The sequence below is a fragment of the Schistocerca piceifrons genome, chromosome X (genome assembly GCF_021461385.2).
Source record: "Schistocerca piceifrons isolate TAMUIC-IGC-003096 chromosome X, iqSchPice1.1, whole genome shotgun sequence".
NCBI lineage: Eukaryota > Metazoa > Arthropoda > Insecta > Orthoptera > Acrididae > Schistocerca > Schistocerca piceifrons.
In genome coordinates, this window is record NC_060149.1 from 136,719,437 (window position 1) to 136,739,592 (window position 20,156).

At 40.4% G+C, this 20,156-nt stretch overlaps 1 protein-coding gene across 1 annotated transcript in view; it reads left to right on the plus strand.

The window, feature by feature from the left end:
- LOC124722217 (circadian locomoter output cycles protein kaput) overlaps positions 1–17,850 on the plus strand; it is an 823,358-nt gene extending 805,508 nt beyond the window's left edge. The window contains exons 10-11 of the mRNA XM_047247412.1: positions 12,334–12,434; positions 16,529–17,850. Coding sequence (XP_047103368.1) covers positions 12,334–12,406 — 73 coding nt within the window. The 3' untranslated portion in view covers positions 12,407–12,434; positions 16,529–17,850. The remainder of the gene's footprint in view (positions 1–12,333; positions 12,435–16,528) is intronic.
- Positions 17,851–20,156: the final 2,306 nt, after the last annotated feature.

Genomic DNA, 20,156 nt, shown 5'->3' on the forward strand with positions numbered 1-20,156 from the left:
TCAACCCGTTATAATAGAGCAGGTGCTACACACAGCATATATAATGTTAGTCGGAGCAGTGGACGTTATTGTATGTTAGTGCTAACTGCAGTCAGTTCTTCCTCTCTCGAAATTATAAGCTGTTCAGCATGTACAAGATACTTACAAGTAGTAGACAATAATTTAGAGCCACACCAACGTTCTAATACAGCTCTGTACGCACATTTTTATGTTTCACGAAATTTAAAATATTCAGCGCCGTGTGAGAATAGAAATTGATTCGTAATCAGTGACGTTATGCGACGTAGTAATTCAGTCATCTGTTATGCATACGTAATTTGTCAAAGGCAGTTTTATCAACCGGCTTGTCGACTGCAGGCACTTCTTATTACGTTGTTTGTTTACTCACTCGTTTGATTTACAAATAATGTTGTTATCTAAATACAGCGAGTGCTGAGGAACACTGCGACACAAAAGACAGAAATAGAGCACCATTGACTCAATGTATCTAATCCGTCATTTTTCGGCAATATACCACATATACCACACCAACCTTTTTTTTTTTTTTTTTTTTCCTACACGGGAACTGATAGTTCAGCGAGCGGATTTTTTTCATGCAGCATGTAATCTCGTGTTTCAGTACGTTGCCTTACAATAATTCTCTGCATTTAGTGTCGCGGCACATGATAAGATCATTTGACAACAACCAATGACAGCAGCTCATAAAGCAGATGTTTATAACTGCGTGCAGTTGTTGTAGAAGTATTTCAGTAAATTACTGCAGTACATGCATGACAAACTTTAACTGCTTGTGCTTCACTAATTACAGTAACTGCAATATAAATTTTAAGTTTTTTAACACTTTCTGGGTATGCAGACATAACACTCAGTTATAAGAGATGATTATTGGTTCGTAACCTAATTTCTTTACTTTACCTAACAATATCCTTAGTTGCATTATGTTATTTGTACGTATTGTAGTAGGTGATATAGCACTACATATAGTATTCAGTGCAGAATAACCATAATTTTAGAAAACTTTTTCAACATAATGTTTTGTGCATTTACAGTCAGAGAAATTAAAACGCACACTGTTGATATTAATATTGTTTATACTGCACAACATCACTACAGCTTTAGCATGAGGCAATCACATAGGATCGTTGTCATTTCATGTACAGTTAATTCCATTATCTGATCAAAAGTACCTCGACAGCCACTGCTCGACATCAATGACACCAATATGTGCTGTGTACACCCTTCGCCATCATGGCGGCTTAAACTCTGCATAGGGAACTTTCAGTAAGGTGTCTGAACGTCTGTGGAGGAATAGCAGCCCATTCTTTCCTCGAGAGTCGGAACCAGAGAAGGTAGTGACGTTAGACGCTGTAGTCTGAAGTGAAGTCTGACGCTTCCCAGTGGTGTTCCATTCGGTTCAGGAAGAGACTCGGGGGCAGGCCAGGGTATTTCACAAATTTTATTGTCCACAAATCATTTCCGCGCAGATGCTGCTTTATGATAGGATGCCTTGTCATACTGATACAAATAATAATCTCCGAACTGTTCCTCTACTGTACTCAGTACACAATGCTGTAAAGCGCTTTCATATCCTTCCGCATTTAGCGTATTCTTAAGTTCAGTGAGGAGACAACACCTTAACCAAGAAAAACACCCCCATACCCCAACACTACCTCCTCCGCACTTCATTGTTGCCACTGCACATGATGGCACATAACGTCCTCCACGCATTCGTCAAACCCGATCGGATTACCACAGGGTATAGCGTTATTCATCACACCAAATCACTCGTATCCAGTCATACAGTATCCCACGGCGTCGCCCTTTACACCTCTGCATGCACCGCTTAGCACTGATTATACACTGAAGAGCCAAAGAAACTGGTACACCTGCCTAATATCGTGTAGGTCCCACGCCAGCAAGCAGAAGTGCCGCAACACGACGTGGCATGGACCCGAATAATTCTTGAAGTAGTGCTGGAGGGAAATTACAGCACGAATCCTATAGAGCTGTCCATAAATCCGTAATAGTACGACGGGGTGGAGATCTCTTCTGAACAGCACGTTGCAAGGTATCCCAGATATGCTCAATAATGTTCATGTCTGGGGAGTTTGGCGGCCAGTGGAAGTGTTTAAACTCAGAAAAGTGTTCCTGGAGCCACTCTGCAGCAATTCTGGACATGTGGAGTGTCGCTTTGTCCTGCTGGAATTGCCGAAGTACGTCGGAATGCACAATGGTCATGAATGGATGCAGGTGATCAGACAGGATGCTTAGGTACATGTCACCTATCAGAGTAGTATCTACACGTATCTACACGTATCTATACGTATCAGGGTTCCAACTGCACACGACCCATACCATTACAGAGCCTCCACCAGCTTGTACAGTCCCCTACTGACAATCAGGGTCCATGGATTCATGAGGATGTCTTCATACTCGTACATGTCCATCCGCTGGATACAATCACAAACGAGGCTCGTCCGACCAGGCAACATGTTTCCAGTCATCAACAGTCCAATGTCGGTGTTGACGGGCCCAGTTGAGGCGTAAAGCTCTGTGTTGTGCAGTCATCAAGGGTACGCGAGTGAGCCTTCGGCTCCAAAAGCCTATATCGATGATGTTTCACTGAATGGTTCACACACTGACACCTTTTGATGGCCCAGAATTGAAATCTGCACCAATTTAGGGAAGAGTTACACTTCTGTCACGCTGAATGATTCTCTTCAGTCGTCGCTGGTCCCATTCTTGAATGATCTTTTTCCGGCCGCAGCGATGTCGGAGATTTGATGTTTTACCGGATTCCTGATATTCACGGTACACTCGTGAACTGGTCGTACGGGAAAATCCCAACTTCATCGCTACCTCGGAGATGGTGCTTCCCATCGCTCGTGCGCCGACTATAACACCACGTTCGAACTCACTTAAATCTTGATAACCTGTCATTGTAGCAGCAGTAACCCATCTAACTGCGCCAGACACTTGTTGTCTTATATAGACGTTGCCGGCCTCAGCGCCGTATTCTGCCTGTCTGCATATCCCTGTATTTGAATACACATGCCTATACCAGCTTCTTTGGCGCTTCAGTGAGGAATTGTATGGCTTCTGAGGAACTGCTCTACCATTGGGACTCGCTACTCACACTCATTGTGCTACCTGGGCTGCTGGTGGCGCTTTGAAATTCACAAATGATTCCCTCCGCAGATTTCGTGTGACTTCCTACAATCACCCTCTGAAAGGGTCGACGGGCCCCTCCGACAGTAGATGATACGAGGTCTGCCTGTTCTTGGTTCACATGTGTTGTTTCTTCGCGTAATCTCTTCACGGTCACGTCGTCAACAGTCGACTTGGGCAGCTTTGATAGGATTGAAATTTTACTAATTGATTTGTTACTCCGATGACATCTAGTGACTAGTCCACGTTCGAAGTCACTGACCTCTCCGGACCGACCCATTTTGCGGTTACTGCTTCTCTCCTGACAACACGATACTCCCCGCCTCCTTTTATGTTGGCGAGTCCATCTCTCGGGCCATCTAGTGGTCAATTTCGTATTACAATGGGTGTTCGCATGCTTTTGATCAGATAGAGTACATTGGGGAACACTGCCGTCAGTTTCTATGGTGAAAATAGGCTTAGCCCAGGGAATGATTGTCATAAATGTGAAACGATGCGGCTCATAAAAATATACCCTTTGTTCAACACAAGAAACATTTCACGAAATAAAGTAGTTGAACACATAAAAGCACCCATAATATAGGATTATAGCTACGATGTCATGATTTTCTGTTTGTGGGTGTGTTGATGAAAGAACTACTCAGAAGGGGAGGGCGCGACGTTGGGATGACAGATTTACTTCAAACATTGTGCACCTTTAGTAGGCGATTAAAACAACATAATTTGCAAGTAGTAATGTGTGCTACTCTGTGTAATCTTACCCTACCGCATATCACCATTAAACTTCTCGTTCTTTGTACAATTTTTTGAAAATTACGAGAGGAGTAAGATTACAAAGGAGGAACTTTTTACTTATCTTGATTATCTCGTTGTTGTTGTCGATGGCTCAAAGTTTTGTCTAGGAGTACTTTCATGCAGCTGAAAATTTCGATTTCTTAGGTTCTTGATGGCAAAATAACTGTTGAAGAGTTGCCTGTTGCTATCAATATCTTTTCGTTTTATCCCATTCTTCTAAATCACACTGACTTTACAATTCACACGTTCAAAAAACCAATAATTACATTCTTGTTGTCAGCTTTAGCAAAATACGTGCGTTTCCATCAGAGGCCACCACTAATTATATTTTGCAGTACTCACAATTTTCAAGGAGTTCATAAGGCAAAAGAGTTTACAAACTTTCTCGACAGGAGAAATATCTTTACCAAAGTATATCATTATTTCACAAATAAATCCAGAAACAAATTTAATAATTAGCGTTAATAATATGAATGTTAAGTATACCACAAATTTTGTAATTTCAAATATTTTCAAAATAAGAGTAATTTTAACTGTTAGTACATGTCGATTGTAACACATTAATTTTTTTTATACATTTTAGCCTGAAATATAATACATCGTATACAAAATCATATGAATTCTTGTAATGAAACAGCTGAAATAATTTTAACCTATGCGAGATTCGAGATTATACATGGTATCGGCTACCTCTATAAAAAAAAAGAAATTAACAAGGTAATGCTAGAGGAGGATGATCCATTACATCTGACAATTCCGAGAAAATCGCAAGATAAGTTTTACGCGTCTATTATGTACCTGATGTATCTGCGCGTAGGTGCTGAACGTTAGAGTTCATCGTGGTCAAGAGGTTAGTCTTCGAGCTTTGTTAGATGAACGTGTATGAGGCGACGATTCGACTCCCTTTCAAACATAATTTTTAACCTATGTTTCTTGCGTAACTGGTAGTGTTATTTAATTTATACGACATTTGAGAGATAATGTAATTTAAAAAACCACGTGTATTTGCATCAAGTTTCAGTGAATTTCGTGTTGTTTGATTACTTTCTATCTTTAATTAAATTTAATTGTTAGAACAAATATACACTCCTGGAAATGGAAAAAAGAACACATTGACACCGGTGTGTCAGACCCACCATACTTGCTCCGGACACTGCGAGAGGGCTGTACAAGCAATGATCACACGCACGGCACAGCGGACACACCAGGAACCGCGGTGTTGGCCGTCGAATGGCGCTAGCTGCGCAGCATTTGTGCACCGCCGCCGTCAGTGTCAGCCAGTTTGCCGTGGCATACGGAGCTCCATCGCAGTCTTTAACACTGGTAGCATGCAGCGACGCACGGATGCACGCCAAGACCGTAGGATCCTACGCAGTGCCGTAGGGGACCGCACCGCCACTTCCCAGCAAATTAGGGACACTGTTGCTCCTGGGGTATCGGCGAGGACCATTCGCAACCGTCTCCATGAAGCTGGGCTACGGTCCCGCACACCGTTAGGCCGTCTTCCGCTCACGCCCCAACATCGTGCAGCCCGCCTCCAGTGGCGTCGCGACAGGCGTGAATGGAGGGACGAATGGAGACGTGTCGTCTTCAGCGATGAGAGTCGCTTCTGCCTTGGTGCCAATGATGGTCTTATGCGTGTTTGGCGCCGTGCAGGTGAGCGCCACAATCAGGACTGCATACAACCGAGGCACACAGGGCCAACACCCGGCATCATGGTGTGGGGAGCGATCTCCTACACTGGCCGTACACCACTGGTGATCGTCGAGGGGTCACTGAATAGTGCACGGTACATCCAAACCGTCATCGAACCCATCGTTCTACCATTCCTAGACCGGCAAGGGAACTTGCTGTTCCAACAGGACAATGCACGTCCACATGTATCCCGTGCCACCCAACGTGCTCTAGAAGGTGTAAGTCAACTACCCTGGCCAGCAAGATCTCCGGATCTGTCCCCCATTGAGCATGTTTGGGACTGGATGAAGCGTCGTCTCACGCGGTCTGCACGTCCAGCACGAACGCTGGTCCAACTGAGACGCCAGGTGGAAATGGCATGGCAAGCCGTTCCACAGGACTACATCCAGCATCTCTACGATCGTCTCCATGGGAGAATAGCATCCTGCATTGCTGCGAAAGGTGGATATACACTGTACTAGTGCCGACATTGTGCATGCTCTGTTGCCTGTGTCTATGTGCCTGTGGCTCTGTCAGTGTGATCATGTGATGTATCTGACCCCAGGAATGTGTCAATAAAGTTTCCCCTTCCTGGGACAATGAATTCACGGTGTTCTTATTTCAATTTCCAGGAGTGTATTTATTACTACCGACAAGAAAATGAAGAAACGCATACAGTTCCTGAAAATGTATGTCTGTCGGGTTTTGCGAACTCCCTTATGCAGTCTGATACGGTACCCGGAGCTACTTTGCACCTCGAAGCTTTGAGCTGCAGACACAGAGGCAGGTCCCATTCGACAGTTAGCCTGCGAAGCGGTGAGACGTTGCTAATGTAGCAAGAACTAAAGGTTCCATCGGGAGTCGAGCCGTCGGTTCACACGCGTTCGTCTTTCAGAGCTCCAAGTCTAACCACTTTCTCTCTCTCTCTCTCTCTCTCTCTCTCTTCCGTGATGGTTCGTTCCATTAGTTCGGGGCGGACGTCCCACGATACCGGTTCAAGTTCATCGTTGAACCATTTATTCAGTTTTTTGCTATCGAAGACGACTATCCCTCTGACTGAAAACGCTGAGCTACAGTGCCGGCACCACTTGACCACCAAGAACCCTAACGTCTAGCATCTACGCACAGACACATCAGGTACACAACAGACGAGTAAAATTTCTCTTGCGAATTTCTCGGAATTGCCAGAGTAGTGCACCTTATTCATAGCACATTATGTTGTTTTAATGGCCTACTAAAAGTGTACAAAGTTTGAAGTAAATCCGTGATCCCAAACCAGTGGACTTCCCTTGTCAGATTAGATTTTACTATTGACGTCACAGTATTAGCTACGTTAGTTACAGTGGCTTGATTTTAATGGAAGTGATGATGATTTGTGTGATAGAAACTGGTACTCAATAACAGGTTTTTACTCATTCTCGTGCACATGGCGCTCTTTAAGTGTAAACTTCAGATGCATGAACAAACATAAATATGGGGGAAGACAGGCCGAGAAAAGTCAATAGTTCTTTTGTTAAAGGATAAAAAACTTAAAATATAAAAATGTGAATGTCTGGCAACAAAGTCGAAACTTCAGGTTTACATATCACATCTCCTTAGAATTTTTTATGATAGTGAATACCATTTTCCTTTCTGGTAATACTTTGTGTATACAAAGCAGAGTCACGTTGCGTCTTGATTCCGATTCTACATGAGATTGTAAATTGTAAAAATTCGCTGACTGCTTCATCAAGATGATTTTAGCGCGTGAGGTACTGTGTACTAATCTTCCATTAAGTATTCTCACATACAGTATTTCAGCAGTATAGTGGCTAGAATGTGCAAGCCTTCGTCGAAAAACGATGGCTACCATGATCCCTGGCCTGCTCGTTTGCTCCAGATATGGCTGATCGCCAACTTTTTCGTTGCTGTTCTACAGTAAATACTGTTGCTGCTTTGTGGACTAGTATACAAACCACGTAGAGGAACTTTGTCAAGGAATATATCCAGACCCTCCTCGACGTCTGCCACAATGCAGAGACGCTCTGATTGTAGCTTTTTGGGCTTCACACCAAACTGAATTCTCAGAATCAGAGGCCATGTGTAGTTCTGTAACCCTACTCATTTGTGTATTGTCATGTACCGAATCTGTGGTATGGTACAAAGTTTCGTTTCTGTGGTATTTATCCTCGTTTTGGCTGCAATTTATAATATTTCACAGGGGAAAATCTCTTATCAGTTTCCACACATGGAATTTCACTTCATCATCATTTTTGGTTTTTTTTTCTTTTTCACAATTACGACATTTTAGGGGTTTCATAATCTCATATTCACCGAACGCACTTACCAGATATTTTCTTAAATATTGATTCCTTTATTCGCATTAAATAATGAAAAATTATTATCTAACAGTGATTTTTGTTTGTTTCCTGGATTCTTGACCTTTTTTACGTCATAGTAGCACGCAATAATCACTTTCACGTATACTAATCCTGTACGAGTAGCTGTATATTTGGAGTGTGTACTAATTATTTTGTATTCCGTGTTATTTTGCTTGTCCATATAATTTCGTTGTATATTCACTGTCATATAACAGAAACAACGAATTTTTTGATGTTTTATTGTGTTTTTTTATTCCTTTTGCACGTTTAGTATCAGGTCTTACGTCGTTAAAGTGTTGTTTCCCTATAGTCTAAAGATTTGTTCACTATATTTTTTGCACTCAGATAAGGAAAATGTAATTTACCAAAAGAGAAATACAGACAAATATTCGAAGAGTAGCAACTCCAGCACAAGTCAGGAAAATATGGAATTATGTGAACACTAGTCTCAAATTAAAATCATTTCAACAGTAAGAGTTGTCTGGTGCCACTGATCAGATGGCGCATGACCACTCACTTCAGCAGGTTGTGCTGGTATGTAACGTCCAAATCTTCACAATCTATTGCCGTCTACTGTCTTGTAACAGCGCGACGTGAGAAGCGAAACAGTCATCAACACACTGATTGATTTGTTACCACAGTGCTTTACTAAACATAATATTTTTAGGTATGGAGGGTTTCTGCCTTCCTTTTACCTGAAAACCGAATGATCCGTAGAAACTTGGCATTGTCACATATACAAAATATTGCCGGAGGTGAAAGTGAGGTTAGGCGCCAGAGCAGTCATAGCGTTAGCCGTGGATAAATCCAAAAACTTTCGGATTACTAACCTGAAACCTAGGGAGCCATCACACATAAGGTGAAGTTGCATACTAGGTGTATAGCATTCATGTATCACTAACGGTCTTAGACTTCTCGAAGTATGTTTTCGCTGAAATCCACGAATATTCTGAAGGTCAACCATATCACTTCCGTAGAGTCTGTGCAGATATCAGAGGCACAAGTGTGCATTCTGCTCACGCTTCGTCCATGAATAGAATCGGGAGAAATTTTAACGTCTGCTGCAATAAAAAGTATTCGTCAGTTTCCCAACAGCTGACAGTGATTCGTAGATTACAAATGTAAGGTCCCGGTAGGCCGTGCTGCTGAGCCGTCGTATTATCTCGACGCTTACCGATGCAGACGTCAGCACTAAACACCTTGACTACTGGAGCACCTATACCTCTACAGTCACACGTGCAGCTGATATTTCTAGAAGTTCTGAGCAACACATTTTCTTTTCCTGTACCATTGATCCGTATTAGCCCTGACGTCGATTGGACATTAAATTGTAATCTTCCTTCCTTCTTACCTTCTTTTTATAGTAACACTGATTGGTTGACCCCAATTGTCACAGAAAAGTACACTACCCACTATCCAGGTACCCTAACCGACTCTTTTAAAGCTCTGCTCAGCATATTTGTCTCCCGCGAGTATACAGGGTGATTCAAAAAGAATACCACAACTTCAAAAATGTGTATTTAATGAAAGAAACATAATATAACCTTCTGTTATACATCATTACAAAGAGTATTTAAAAAGGTTTTTTTTCACTCAAAAACAAGTTCAGAGATGTTCAATACGGCCCCCTCCAGACACTCGAGCAATATCAACCCGATACTCCAACTCGTTCCACACTCTCTGTAGCATATCAGGCGTAACAGCTTGGATAGCTGCTGTTATTTCTCGTTTCAAATCATCAATGGTGGCTGGGAGAGGTGGCCGAAACACCATATCCTTAACATACCCCCATAAGAAAAAATCGCAGGGGTAAGATCAGGGCTTCTTGGAGGCCAGTGATGAAGTGCTCTGTCACGGGCTGCCTGGCGGCCGATCCATCGCCTTGGGTAGTTGACGTTCAGGTAGTTACGGACAGATAAGTGCCAATGTGGTGGCGCTCCATCCTGCTGAAATATGAATTGTTGTGCTTCTTGTTCGAGCTGAGGGAACAGCCAATTCTCTAACATCTCCAGATACTGTAGTCCAGTTACAGTAGCACCTTCGAAGAAAAAGGGACCAAAAACTTTATTGGCTGAAATGGCACAGAAAACGTTCACCTTAGGCGAGTCACGTTCATACTGAGTTGTTTCCCGCGGATTCTCAGTTCCCCATATACAGACATTGTGACGGTTGACTTTCCCGTTAGTGTGGGAAATTGCTTCATCACTAAACACAATCTTTGAAACGAAAGATTCATCTGTTTCCATCTGAGCAAGGATAAAATCACAGAAATCGATTCTTTTAATCTTATCAGCTGCAGACAGTGCTTGAACCAATTTCAGACGATAAGGTTTCATAACTAACCTTTTTCGTAGGACTCTCCATACAGTTGATTGTGGAATTTGTTGCTCTCTGCTAGCTCTGCGAGTCGATTTTCCTGGGCTGCGAACAAATGCTTGCTGGATGCGTGCTACATTTTTATCACTCGTTCTCGGCCGTCCAGAACTTTTCCCTTTGCACAAACACCCATTCTCTGTAAACTGATTATACCAACGTTTAATACACCACCTATCAGGAGGTTTAACACCATACTTCGTTCGAAATGCACGCTGAACAACTGTCGTCGATTCACTTCTGCCTTACTCAATAACACAAAAAGCTTTCTGTTGAGCGGTCGCCATCTTAGCATCAACTGACGCTGACGCCTAGTCAACAGCGCCTCAAGCGAACAAATGTACAACTAAATGAAACTTTATAGCTCCCTTGATTCGCCGACAGATAGTGCTTAGCTCTGCCTTTTGTCGTTGCAGAGTTTTAAATTCTTAAAGTTGTGGTATTCTTTTTGAATCACCCTGTATTTTCTACTTATTAAGTTATGCACAATTTCACGATTTACGTCCATAATTTAAAACAGTGATTGGGCTGCGATTAATAATTATGCATTGATCTTAAATGAAACAAATTTTTGCGTCAGTCAACAAATTACGTATTTTACACACAGTGACTTTCACATGAAACTGTCTCATTAATAATTGCTGCAAGGATCTCTTATTGACTTCAAACAGACTTCAGTTCTTTGTTTAAAGCAATCTGTGCCTAAAATATGTAATTTAAGTGGAAATGTTTGTTATATATCTCAAAGTAGATCCCACAATTTCGGTAAGCTGATCAGCCCCACATAAAAAACCGCGGACTTCTTCGGTAATATCTTCGTATATTAACTTAAACATTATTTCAATGACCCGCTTTTAACCAGTATATCACACAGTTCCACTCTATAGTGAGCTTGTTTCGTTCCCAATTTTTATTTTTTATACGTCATTTCAGTTTTCAATTGGATTACGATTTTTTTAACTGAACTAAGTAAAAACACTAGGCAAAAAACAAGAATGGGTACACTTTGCTGCTTCTTGGAATCAGAGACCTTTCTATGAGATGCATAATCCCTTTTCTTTCAAACAGCAAATATTTGTCACTTATAGTATACATAGATGTAATACTAAACATGCAAGAAAATTAACAAAGAAATACAACAATTCGCGTCAGTTTATCAAGTTTCTCAATGGCCCACACAACCATCTTTTTAGTTTCCGAATGTCGTCGAAAGAGATAATTGTAGACCTAGATCAATCAGCAGGAAATTTCTTTTCAAACGTTTGTGAGAAAAGCGAAAAAAGGGAAGTTATATTTTACCCTCCCGTTTTACTTAGAGAGAGAATGCGTACGATTTTGTAGAAAAATAATCTCATCATTCACCGACGTCACTTAGGGAAATGTTTAATGCCCATCGTGAATCGTTTTTGTTGCACTGGAACATGATGCTTGCTCCAACTGGAAAAAGAGACATAAAGCATGTAGTGTGACTACTGAGTAAGGTGCTCTTAGCTTGCCCTTAGCTTTGGTGGTTATTATCATCACAGTTTATTACAAAACTAAAGAATTAGCAGTGGAATAGGAACTTACGACCGCTGTTTCGCGTAACAAATGCAGTTTGAGAACACATGGTTTTACACATTTTTTCATACAATATAGGTACAGTACGTCTCTGGAAATTCATTTCTGTTCAAATCACTATCCACCCAATGCAAGTTTTCAAGGGAAATTTCCGCACATCATTTAGAAACTTGTATTAACAGCTTACGGTAAACGCCCCAAAATAGATTTGCAAGGAAAGTAACTTGCTAGCGTAACTTTGCTCCGCGCTCTTAGCAGCTATCAACCAGAAGTCTAGGTGTCATCTACAGTAATTTCGTAATAGGCAATTAACTGTTAGTTGATCGTATGGCCATTTAGTTATACTATGCTCCAAAAAACATCGACAGTGTTCTAAAGTTGTTCGTTGCTGTACTGGTTTCAGCACCTCAGTCAACGACAGCGGCTATCCACAGATAAACCGGACGGGAGTCCTTTGCTGTCAATCTCTGAGGTGACCAACACTCTACTCAACCACGATTGAAGGTTAGTACATGTATATTCAGTAATGTAACAGATGATTACCAGGCCCTGCTTCCAAGTTTTGGGCCTTTTTTTTTTTTTTTTTTTTTGGTACTTCCCTTGTTGCCATGTAAAGAATTCTTCCTTTTCCTTGTCTAACATCTACATCTACACCCATACTCCGCAAGCCACCTGACGGTGTGTGGCGGAGGGTCATTGAGTACCTCTATCGGTTCTCCCTTCTATTCCAGTCTCGTATTGTTCGTGGAAAGAAGGATTGTCGGTATGCCTCTGTGTGAGCTCTATCTCTCTGATTTTATCCTCATTGTCTCTTCGCGAGATATACGTAGGAGGGAGCAATATACTGCTTGACTCTTCGGTGAAGGTATGTTCTCGAAACTTCAACAAAAGCCCGTACCGAGCTACAGAGCGTCTCTCCTGGAGTTTATCTATCATCTCCGTAACGCTTTCGCGATTACTAAATGATCCTGTAACAAAGCGCGCTGCTCTCCGTTGGATCTTCTCTATCTCTTCTATCAATCCTATCTGGTACGGATCCCACACTGGTGAGCAGTATTCAAGCAGCGGGCGAACAAGCGTACTGTAACCGACTTCCTTTGTTTTCGGATTGCATTTCCTTAGGATTCTTCCAATGAATCTCAGTCTGGCATCTGCTTTACCGACGATCAACTTTATATGATCATTCCATTTTAAATCACTGCTAATGCGTACTCCCAGATAATTTATGGCATTAACTGCTTCCATTTGCTAATCTGCTATATTGTAGCTAAATGATAAGGGATCTTTCTTTCTATGTATTCGCAGCACATTACACTTGTCTACATTGAGATTCAATTGCCATTCCCTGCACCATGCGTCAATTCCCTGCAGATCCTCCTGCATTTCAGTACAATTTTCCATTGTTACAACCCCTCGATATACCACAGCATCATCCGCAAAAAGCCTCAGTGTTATCCACAAGGTCAATTATGTATATTGTGAATAGCAACGGTCCTACGACACTCCTTTGCGGCACACCTGAAATCACTCTTGCTTCCGAAGACTTCTCTCCATTGAGAATGACATGCTGCGTTCTGCTATCTAGGAACTCTTCAATCCAATCACACAATTGGTCTGATAGTCCATATGCCCTTACTTTGTTCATTAAACGACTGTGGGGAACTGTATCGAACGCCTTGCGGAAGTCAAGAAACACGGCATCTACCTGTGAACCCGTGTCTATGGCCCTATGAGTCTCGTGGACAAATGGCGCGAGCTGGGTTTCACACGATCGTCTTTTTCGAAACCCATGCTGATTCCTGCAGAGTAGATTTCTAGTCTCCAGAAAAGTCTTATACTCGAACATAATACGTGTTCCAAAATTCTACAACTGATCGACGTTAGAGATATAGGTCTATAGTTCTGCACATCTGTTCGACGTCCCTTCTTGAAAACGGGGATGACCTGTGCCCTTTTCCAATCCTTTAGAACGCTACGCTCTTCTAGAGACCTACGGTACAGCGCTGCAAGAAGGTGGGCGAGTTCCTTCGCGTACTCTGTGTAAAATCGAACTGGTATCCCATCAGGTCCAGCGGCCTTTCCTCTTTTGAGCGATTTTAATTGTTTCTCTATCCCTCTGTCGTCTATTTCGATATCTACCATTTTGTCATCTGTGCGACAATCTAGAGAAGGAACTACAGTGCAGTCTTCCTCTGTGAAACAGCTTTGGAAAAAGACATTTAGTATTTCGGCCTTTAGTCTGTCATCCTCTGTTCCAGTACCATTTTGGTCACAGAGTGTCTGGGCATTTTGTTTTGATCCACCTACCGCTTTGACATAAGACCAAAATTTCTTAGGATTTTCTGCCAAGTCAGTACATAGAACTTTACTTTCGAATTCATTGAACGCCTCTCGCATAGCCCTCCTTACACTACATTTCGCTTCGCGTAAATTTTGTTTGTCTGCAAGGCTTTGGCTATGTTTATGTTTGCTGTGAAGTTCCCTTTGCTACCGCAGCAGTTTTCTAACTCGTTTGTTGTACCACGGTGGCTCTTTTCCATCTCTTACGATCTTGTTTGGCACATACTCATCTAACGCATATTGTACTATGGTTCTGAACTTTGTCCACTGATCCTCAACACTATCTGTACTTGAGACAAAACTTTTGTGTTGAGCCGTCAGGTACTCTGAAATCTGCTTTTTGTCACTCTTGCTAAACAGAAAAATCTTCCTACCTTTTAAAACATAAAATATTTTTTGTATACTGCCATTGATTTTTGACGCATAAGTACCAACTAGTCAAATTAATATTAGTTTCACCCTTTTAGAATTATTTTGCGCCTTAAAATAATTAAATGTGAGTTGTGTGCCTTGTGTCGAGCTTGAAGTAGTCCTTTATTTACGTTTTTCGTATTATTTTTATTAAAATAATGTTTAAATGGATTTAAATGTTTAAATTCATTATTAAGAATTAATAGGTTAGCTATACCTGTCTTATGTGTTCTTGGCGTTTTGATCGTGTTTTCTGTGTTGTTCTCGTTTATATTTTACAACTAATTTGTCAGCCTCTCTTGTGCAATCTATGCTTTCTGTCAACATTGTTTTGTTCTTACTGCTATGGCTATCAGTGATAAGGTCGATGAACCATTTAAGATGAGCATGTTTATCAGATGACACAGTTTATTTTCCCAGTAGCAGACTGCATGTTCCAAGAAAATAATACCCACGCTCCCTTTATGGAAATGTTCTATGAAGGTAAAATAACAAGTATTTCTTCTTCTTCACAACTGCTGGATTTGTACATTATCGAGGTGTTGTGGATTGTATCGGAAAATGTCAGCCGTTACCATTATTCCTACACCTCAACGAAATGAAGTGGTCTCATTACAAGGAATGGTCTGAAATAGGATGAAAACCATTTAGAGTTTATATATATTGATTCTTTGAAGTATTCAGGCATTCTTTGTGCTTCGCGTATTGTACTAAGTATGAGAGTTACATAGGAGCAACTAAATAATGTAATACACGTCTAATGCAATGAAAAAATGCAGTTTCCTTATTTCCCTTTAAATAGTGATTGCAACATACAGAAGACCCAATTGTTTAATTTGTAATGAAGCTGAAGCACAATAGATGTTTGGTTGCACATCTTTGCGGCACAAATGCAGTGTAAAAGTCTTTCTAAATAATTAAAATATTTAAAGAATTATAATTCGTTGCACAAACTGAGAGCGAATCTGACATAAATGACAATATAATATTCTGCGACATTGCTCTCTGTTTTAACAACAATAATGTACGAAATTGTTATTGATGGCAGTGACAGGCTAGTCCAGGGAACAACAACGCTAAATCAAATTCCCCAATCATATTCCGGCCACTGGCGACGAACCACTTATCTGCGGTTAATAGTAACAGCCAAGGGATAGGCACGTCAGTCTTGCATAATCGTAGCTTTTGCGTGATGTGATTCAATTAAATCACAGAAAATTCAAATTAGAACAGCCGGACAGAAGTTTAGACCACGGTCATCCCGAATTAAAGTGCAATATCTTATCACAGTACCACATCGTTCACTGAGAATGTGCTGTATCACTCAAAACGGTAATTCAGTTACATTAATATATTATATTATATTAGGCTGTACATAACTATAATGGGAATGGGGAAGACCTCACCGAGCGAGGTGATACTGTGATGAAGGTAATCGATCAATATTTGGGAGGGACAGATTTAAAATCGCTGCCGCGCCACCATCGTGTAGTATTTCAGTGGTATCTCTAAATCACTTCAGGTGGATACAGAGATGATTCGTCCAAAAGGCCGCGGTCGATTTCCTCCTCCCCCGTCCCCCATCCCTCGTTTGTCCAGATAGGCATTTGATTCATTCCTAATGGCTTCTTTGTGGAGGGACATTAAGCTGTCACCTCACTTCCTTCAAATAGAGCCTATCTGGCAATGAGCCCGATAGTTGGTCGACAGATCTGCACTTCCAAAAAAGTAAAAATATTGTGACCCTATTTAGTTGCCAGACCATGAACAAGCGACACTGATAAACTAAAAAAAAATCGTTAAAGGAAAGCAGTAACAGTTGTTTTATTTTTTATTTTTTTTTTCAGGTTGTCAGCGGAACGCAGTGGGCGAAATTTAACAGCGTTATCGCTGCTGGCCTTACCAATTCCTCTCGCCATTTTAGTATAGAGAAGTAAAATAATTTAATCAAGTCTGTATTCTTAATTGATATTCGCTTTATTCTTTACGTATTTCTTATTACATTAATTACAGCTATGTGTGTACTGTGGTACGTTTCCTTTTATCGCAAACTTTGTAAATTATTCTCATATACATAAGTGTTTTCTGTGATACGTGTCGATTATTGTTGTAAGAGTAAGAAAACGTGTAATATACAATGTAGATGATTTAATAAGTACTGTAAAGTTGTGTACTATTGTGTAAAGCTTTATACCGGATGTGAGACCCTTGTGTCACCTGATATACAAGATTTTGAAGATGGAGGATCAGTAGAATACTGTCATCTGCAGAAACTCATCTTCCTAATGTCCAGGAATCTTACAGCACCTGTCAAACAAAAGTGACTATACCGCAACAGAAAAGTGATGTTTCTGTACGTCATTAACGGGCTATAAAAGAAATATGTTGGTTCACTACACCTGAAACACAAATTTACTTAACCGTGTTATTCACGTGTTTCATTTACAATAATAAACTCTTCGTATTCTATTGCGGAAATAGAATTTGAATCAAGTCAGAATAATGGTATTATGATCTGAACCCTCGATTCCGCTGACAGTTCTGAAGAACACTGCACTGCTGAAGAATTCGTGAAAACTGTTACGTATTGACTTTTACAGTACATCACGAAATTTTGAATTGTATCTCTGGTGCAGCTAAATACAAATGTTAAATCACGAATAAAATTAGGTTGTACCCAATATACCAGTAATCTAGTCTCTTAGAATGCTTATTTATACATTTTTTTCGAAATTTTAATTCCTTGGCTGTAGTCTTCTACTATAAACGTAAGTAACAACACACATTCAATTGCTTAAAATTCAAGTGTTACACATAAATATGAAACGATTGTTTTTCATATATTTATTTATTTATCGTCTTTAACTTTGAATATGGTAGTACTATGGAATGAATGATGCAAAGAATGATTTCTCTCTTAAAAGAAGAAATATGAATCATGTTATTAAAATTGTACGCTTTGGTCAAAAATAAGCTTTCAATTTTTTAATGAAACAATTCTCTTTCCACTGCTTTTCAATATTTCGAATGTCCATTAGATTTCTTTGTAAACGTAATAGTTTCTCAAAAATTACGAAAGTGGCGGTGACAAACTGTGCCCGTGAAAGGAAAATTGTCCATTGTTAGTTTACAGACGTATGAGTATGTACGGCATGTTTATAATAAAATAACTTCTGATACCATGCTGGCCAGTCTCCTTAATTCCTCAAGAGATTTCCAGTTTTTTCCAAGTTGTGCAACATTCCTGCCGATAATTTCAAGATCTGCTGCCTTCAGAGGTACAAAGACGGTAAGAAAAGTGTTACTTGAAGTTCAGTGTGTGTTACAGCCTTTCAGGTTTTATTACTTCTCATACGTTCATATATCACCACTGTTGTTTGACCGTATGGTGAGTTCTAAGTTCTAGTACTAGTACCAACACTCATCCACACATTTAGAAATAATGACTACTGCCAATTCAATACAAATATTGAGAGGAAAAAACCATTACAACTGAGTTTTATACCAATTTTTACCAAAATCCAGGCGTTCAGGTGTTTGTGATGAATAAATTGTGATAGTTTACAGCATACAGTAGTTGCGAATGTAAGTAAATACACATTCTGACGCAGTAACAGCATATTAACAAAAACGAATCTCAGGAACAGAGAGGAGAAAAAAGATAAGAATAATTAGTTAAAAATCATTTTACACTCACATTACACATTCTTATGTAAATACGTCTACATGTTGACCATTTACTAGGTTTTTTTTTTCTTTAAATACAGATGTGAGTTCGTAATTCTTACCCATCATCTTTTACACGTTACAGTAACAGAGTAGAAAGAGTTGTCAAGGAGAAACTTTTTCAGTGCGTTTTGAAATTAAACTTTGCTACCTGTTAGTCATTTTATATCATTAGGTAAATGATAAGATATTGCAGCACTGTCCACCACTTTTTGTGCTAAAGACAACCCTAATGTGCAGTAATGAACGTCATTTTTTCTTCCGATGTTGTAATGATGTACATCATTGTTCCATTTGAACTGCAGTGGATTACTTACAACGAACTTCATGAGGGAATAAATACACTGTGAGGTAGTAGCCAGACTGCTTAAACGGATGCCTACAAGATGATCATGGATGAGCGCCACATATTATTCTTACAGCACGTTTTTGAGCAACGAATACTTTTTCATTATATGTGGAGTTACTCCAGAATATTATTCCGTATGATTTTATTGAATGAAAAAATGCAAAATATGTCAAATTATTGATTTGCATCTCCCAAAGATGTGCAATGATTTGAAGCGCAAATTTGGCTGAACTAAGTTGTTCTAGGAGGTCCAAAATGTGTTTTTTCCGGTTAAAATTCTCATCAATATCTCTCCGTCCGAACAAGCGTCGGAAGGCCAAACGGTACCGATCGACCGCCGGGTCATCCTCAGCAATAGGCGTCACTAGATGCAGATATGGTGTGGCATGTGGTCAGCACACCAATCTATGGTGCCAATTTTCGTGACCAAAGCCACTACTTCTCAGTCATGTAGCTCCTCAATTGGCCTCACAAGGGGTGACTGCACCCCACTTGCCAACAGTGCTCGGCAGACAGAGACGGTGACCCTTCCAGGTGCTTGTCAAGCCCAACAGAGCTTATCTTCGGTTATCTGACGGGAACCAGGGGTACGACTGCGCCATGCCATTGGTCCCTCAGCAATATGCGCACCTAAACATTCTTAAGCTAACGCCCCAGTCATTGTTTCCTAACCATGTGTTACACTTATCACTGGTCTAGTACATTTAGCTGAAGAGAACTGAATATACTGCGTCTTTTTGAAATTGAGAATGAGACCGTTCGCAGAATACAGCTCGATAACATTTTTACGAGCAATTTACAATTTCTTCTGTCACTGTATATATGTTTGTTTTGATTGAATACTACTGTTGACCGCAAAAAGAACTAATTCTGCTTCTTGGATATTAATGGAAGGACATTTACATATATGAGAAGCAATAGTGGACCTAATATTGAGTTTTAGGGAATCTATTAAGCTAACCAGTGTTAAGAATCTCCCCCCATAACATTGGCGGAATTATTCAATATATCTTACTGCATTCCTTTGGTTAGATACGACATTGTCCATTGGTTGGCTATACCATCAGTTCCATAAAATCCTAGTTTACCCAGGACAGCACTGTGCTTCACACACTGAAATGCCATAGATAACGCGACAAAAATACCAACTTGTGCTATTTTGTTATTTAATGCTTGTAAAACTACGTGAGTGAACGTGCAAATGGCATTCACAGTTGAGCAACTTGTTTGAAATGCAACCTGTGATTTATGTGGACATTATTGTCGCTCATGTGGGATACAACTTTAGTACATGACCTCTAAATTTCGGAAATGATGTCACTAGTGAAATGAGTCGTTAGTTATTGGCAACCCTCCTACCCCTTTCAACAATGCCATATTTCACTCTCTCTGGAAAAATG